Below are 5309 nucleotides of genomic sequence, written 5' to 3'. Positions count from 1 at the left end.
GCAACTTTTAATGTTAGATATTTGAGATTCTTTTTCCAAACATCCTAACCATGGAGAGGTTCTCCACAAACTTTGAGATGCAGAGGTAATACGTACATGATGTTAGACGAAGGTAAATAATATTATGTACTTAATTTGAGTGGAAATATTTTATACACTTAAAATTGACAAATGATATAGTTCATAGGCTTAATTTTGATTTTGGCCTAAAACTTACTGGACCAAAGAAAAGCTTTGTGCTTTATTTATTTTTTATTAGTTTGTGCTCAATATAAGTTAGTATATGTTGAAAAAAATTTAACCATTTAACAATGAATGCTCATACACTTCTGCAAATGTTGTGCTCGAATTTGAAACCTCAAGAAATAACAATAATTCCTCAACCACTGAAGTCGCTTGATTTGTGAAGAGACTTTGTGCTTTAATTTGGTAAAAAACGATCGATTTTAGAAAGTAAAGTTATCAATTAAATAAAAGAATGTGGAACATCACTTACATTTCTAAAATGAAAGTAGGATGATTCTTATTACATGGCATATTATCTGTGCTTGCCTTTGATTGTAAATTCTTTCTCTGTAGGACACACCGATGGAGGTTTAGAGTCGGTTCCACCCGAATGTATTCACATTTCAGGACAATTAAGAGCATGTGTCCCATTTTTGCACATGTTGATGAACATACTTGGTGGGTAATCCCCATGCTGTCTTATGGTACAGAACATGAGTGCAGCACAATCCGTCTTGTCGTCGTTGATTATATCGGCGATTGGGCAAGCAAACGCCAACAATGCATCGCAGCAGTCTTTTTTAGAGGACTCCGGTCCTTTGCACTTGCTTGTTATGATTGTGTAGTTCATATTTTTGAAATCATGTTTGCATGCTGCACTTTTGATAATTAATGTTATTTAATTGGTCTAAGTAGTTAATATTCTTAATCGTTTTTAGTGAAAACACTAACGAAATATTTTTTTTAGTGGCTACAATGTAATTTATGTTCAAAACTTTCTTATTATATTAACAATGCGTACACATTCTGTTAATACAACTGCTTGAACTCAGGATCTATAAATAGAACAACATTCTCTTTTACCACTGTGATCACTTGATAGATTCACCAACATAGATATTCTTTAAAAGAATATCAACACAAAAATTCATGTAAAGTAAGATAGTCGAAAGGGGTGATAAAACTAAATATTTGTGTTGACATTTTAATCAAACTAATTAATAACATTATAAAAGAATAGACTTCGTATTAAAATAAAAAGTAAATTACATAAATGATCTCCAATTACAGGACGCTATTTTGTTTAGTCCCTCGACTATTAAAAGTTATAAAATGGTTACTCAACTATTCATATGCTACAAACTTGTTATTTTACGTTAAAAAATTGATAGCAGTTTAAGTTAGATGTTAACCTACTAACTGAGATATAATAAAATCTAATCTTATAATCTTAAATGACTATCATATCTCAGTTAACATGTTAACGTTTAGCTTAAACCATTGTCATTTTTAACGAAAAATGTCGAGCTTGGAACATGTAAATAGTCGGGTGACTATTTTATAACTTTTAATAGTTAGGGGACTCAACAAAGCAAAATCCTATAGTTGGGGGATCATTTTATAACTTTTAATAGTCAAAGACTCAACAAAGTAGTGCCCTATAGCCAGGGGATCATTTGTGTACTTTACCATAAAATAATTTATATAGATTAAATCTTAAATTTAAACATAGTAAAATCCTTACTTATTTAGACTAATTATTATACTAATATAAAAGAAGATCTATGTTCTTACACCAAAGAATTCATTGAGTAGACTCAGTAGTTAAAGAGAATATTATTCTCACTTGAGGTTTTAGGTTCGAACAGTTGCGTCTATAGGGTGTGTGTTGTCAATGACTAAGGAAAATTATGAACATATACTATCTTATAATTATCCTAAACTATCGAAAAGAAAAAAGAACTTGCTGCAAAAAGGTAACGTACGAATTGAAAACTCGGGGACACCACGCATATCAGTTTTCTGAGCTTGAAGGACACGATCTGCATCCAAATTAAACTAAGTGTCAAGTTAAATGCTTGATGTATATATAATATAATTATAACGACATGGTATTTCGCTAAAAAGAAACAGATAAATGATACATCATCAAAACGAAGAAAAAACGAGAAATGAAGAAAAAAAAATATTACGTGAAATATGGGTGGAGGAAGAGGCAAACCCTAATACAAGGAAAAAGAAAACAAGAAAGGAAAAGTTTAGATTAATTAAAATTGAACCCATAATTCCTTTCTCTTGGTTTATTGGAGACCTATAATGTTTTATGATCTCCTCACAAAGGCAAGTCTCTCCTTTATTCTTTGCCTTTCGACTCTCTTACCTTCTCTTTGTTTCTTGTTTCGTTTTTATACTCGTTATTTTCCCCTAATAAAGAAAACGTAAAAGAGGGGGTGAAAAGTGGAGGGGAGAAAAAAGTTGCAAAATTGTTGGAACAATATTTATAGTTTAGATGAAAAAAGTTGGTCAAATTTAATGTACTAAGAATAAATTATGTTTTAGTTCATGTACGTTAATTTTGTCAAATTCAATCTTTATACTTTAATTTGATAACCCTAGTTTAAAAAAATTTGATCAAATTCAATCTTTGTATATGAAATTATCAAACTCACATGTTTCTTATGTTACATATGACTTGATTATGGCTTATACTGTGAATAACGATGTATCTCATACTGATGTGGATTGCATTTTGATGTAGGGTTGTAAGGTTGTGGCTTACTCATCTAGACAATTGAAACTCATGTTATACCATTACAAGTCGCAAGTCTCTCAATTACCTCCTCTTCGAGAAGAAGATAAACTTGAGATAATGGAGATGTCTTGAATCGTTGAAAGATAATTATTGTGTGATATAGTGTCATCCGGTTCAAAGAATGGTCTAAATTGAAAAGAATAAAATAGAAAAAAAAAGAAAAGAGGAAATTTGTAGAGAGGTAGAGTAGTTGTTAGATAGGCAATTACAGGTTGTTATTATCAGTAAATTTCTTAGCTTAGTTTTTCAGATTGTATATGTATATAACTGTTGAACTCTTGTGAAATATATGAAGATATAAGAAATTTTCCAGATTGTTTCTCTCGTTTTATCTTCTTTCAACAAGGCATTAGAGCCAATTTCCGATCTATTTCTTACATATAAAATGCACTCACCTGGTATGTCTCACTATTATGCCTTACTATCGATATTCGATTGTTCTTGGACTTTTTCCTTACCTTTCGATTTGCTTGTATCACGAGTTTGATCACGATCTACACAAGCATTAGTGCATAGCACATTCAAATATAAAATGCATGTTAGTAATCTTACTAACATTTTAAGCAAAATAATAATACTCAAAAGAACTACTATTTTTTAATTTTTCTAAAATTTATCTTAACTTTTCCTTTTTACTCATAATGGTCCATTGCCATTATTTTTTCATTTCAAGTCCCAAATAGCTCAAATAAAATTCCAGCATTTAATTTCCAGTCCAATACCTCAACAATGCCATTATTACCACTTAAGTCACCAACATTCTCAATATTTACCATTTAATGCCCAAACTTTGCTAACTTCCCAAAATAGTCAAATTTCATATTCTAACATCAATTTCAGTCCTTCAAAATAAAATTACAGAAATCTACATCAACTATTGGGTATTTACACATTTACCCCATAACTTTTCAAAATTGCCACCTAGGTCCCCCAACTTTTGAAAAATTACAAAAAAATGGTTTCAAAATTTTTCTAAGGCTTGTAAAACCTTCTAAATATCATTTCTAAGCCATGGAAATTTTTGTTCACAATTTTTTACTATTTCTTGTCGGATTCTCTAGGGGTTGGGATTCCATGATTTTCACTTGATTCAAGCATGAAATCAACCACAATTCAACATTTCAAAACCTATACAATTAAACCCCCAACTTAATTTCATCAAATCACAACTCCCCCCCAAAATTAGGGCTAGGCTGCATTAGGTGGTTTTAACCATCAATCAAGCTTGAAAATTATTATACAACATCAAAAACCTCAAAATCCATCATCATCTTCTTAAACCCTAACATGAACATAAACTCTAAATCTTAAACCCTAACATGAACATATACCCTAGAATTTAGAATATTTGAACTCAAACAAGATTAGCATGCAATATTGGTACCAAATGATAGAGCTCATCGAATAGAACAATTTTTCATTTCACGTCTTAATCCAAAAACCTAAGAAAATTGCTTGAAAATGAAAAATAAAATTTTTTCTTACCTAGGGAATGAAGGAGCACGAAATGAAGCTTGAAGAAGGCCTTATTTTCATGAAATTTCTAGTTAATTTCATATTATTTTGTCATTTATTAACCTTAAATGAAATTAAAAATCATTTAAAGGGAAATGACAACTTTACCATTAATGAAACTTGATAACCACATCCATACCAAGCCACATAACACTTATCATCTTCCCAAATTCAAAGAGGAACAAAATAATTTACCCTTTACAACCTTACCCATGCTCTTTTCCAAAAACTTCAATATTACCATTTTCATCCAATTATCCAAATTGATCGTGGGAATAAATTCTCAAATCCATTGATCCACATTATTTTAAAACATTTTAAAATTTTAAAATAATATTTCTAAGCTTAATTTAATATCCATCAAATTTTCTCAAAATTTATGTTCGATCCTATTTACCGAATTTTTACCAGACTTTAACACTTTCTAACTTTTAACACAAATTTCAGATCAAAAATCTGATTACCACCAAAACGTCATTCTTGGGGGTGAACTATTCATTTATGGAATAAAAAGTTTTGAGAAAATTACCACTATGGTCCCTATATTTTTCACAATTTTATACTTTGGTCACCAAATTTTCAAAATTTAGATTTTGGTCACTAACCAAAATTGGGGGTATTATAGTCAGCATTTCCCCCTTTTTTCCCACTCTCATTTTCCTCTTAATACTCAAATTTTTATTTCTACCTCATCCATTTTAGAACCTAAATCTTTTTCTGAAGCCATTTTTAACCTATCGTGGAAGTGTACCATGCAAGAAGAAATTCAGCCTTTATAATCTAATAATACAGTCTGTTGTTCCCTTAACTAAAGGGGAAGTTCCTATTGTTTTTAAGTAGATTTACAAGATAAAATAATTGGGCTTCTAGGGAGGTGGGACGTTTTAAGGCTCCGTTAGTAGTTAAGGGCTACAATCAAAAGGAATGCATCAACTATGTTGATACTTTTCCCCTGTTATGAAAATGGTCACAGTTC

General features: G+C 30.6%; 1 protein-coding gene across 1 annotated transcript; it reads right to left on the bottom strand.

The window, feature by feature from the left end:
• Positions 1–524: 524 nt before the first annotated feature.
• Positions 525–2362, bottom strand: LOC120218766 (GPI-anchored protein LLG3-like). Its single transcript, XM_039215691.1, has 3 exons — positions 2199–2362; positions 1992–2048; positions 525–879 (listed from the first exon to the last, which is right to left on the bottom strand). The coding sequence occupies exons 1-3, from the start codon at positions 2287–2289 to the stop codon at positions 623–625; spliced, it is 405 nt and encodes a 134-aa protein (XP_039071622.1). The 5' UTR covers positions 2290–2362; the 3' UTR covers positions 525–622.
• Positions 2363–5309: the final 2947 nt, after the last annotated feature.

The sequence above is a fragment of the Hibiscus syriacus genome, unplaced genomic scaffold (genome assembly GCF_006381635.1).
Source record: "Hibiscus syriacus cultivar Baekdansim isolate YM2019G1 unplaced genomic scaffold, ASM638163v2 tig00000003_pilon, whole genome shotgun sequence".
NCBI classification, from domain to species: Eukaryota; Viridiplantae; Streptophyta; class Magnoliopsida; order Malvales; family Malvaceae; genus Hibiscus; species Hibiscus syriacus.
This window is presented reverse-complemented; position numbering and strand designations above follow the sequence as displayed.

Coding starts and splice junctions, on each gene's coding strand:
- LOC120218766 (XM_039215691.1), bottom strand. CDS start 2,289: ATGGGTTCAATTTTAATTAATCTAAACTTTTCCTTTCTTGTTTTCTTT. Junction 2,049..2,198: donor TTCCTCCACCCATATTTCAC/GTAATATTTTTT, acceptor ATTTGGATGCAG/ATCGTGTCCTTCAAGCTCAG. Junction 880..1,991: donor TGTCCCCGAGTTTTCAATTC/GTACGTTACCTT, acceptor TCAAAAGTGCAG/CATGCAAACATGATTTCAAA.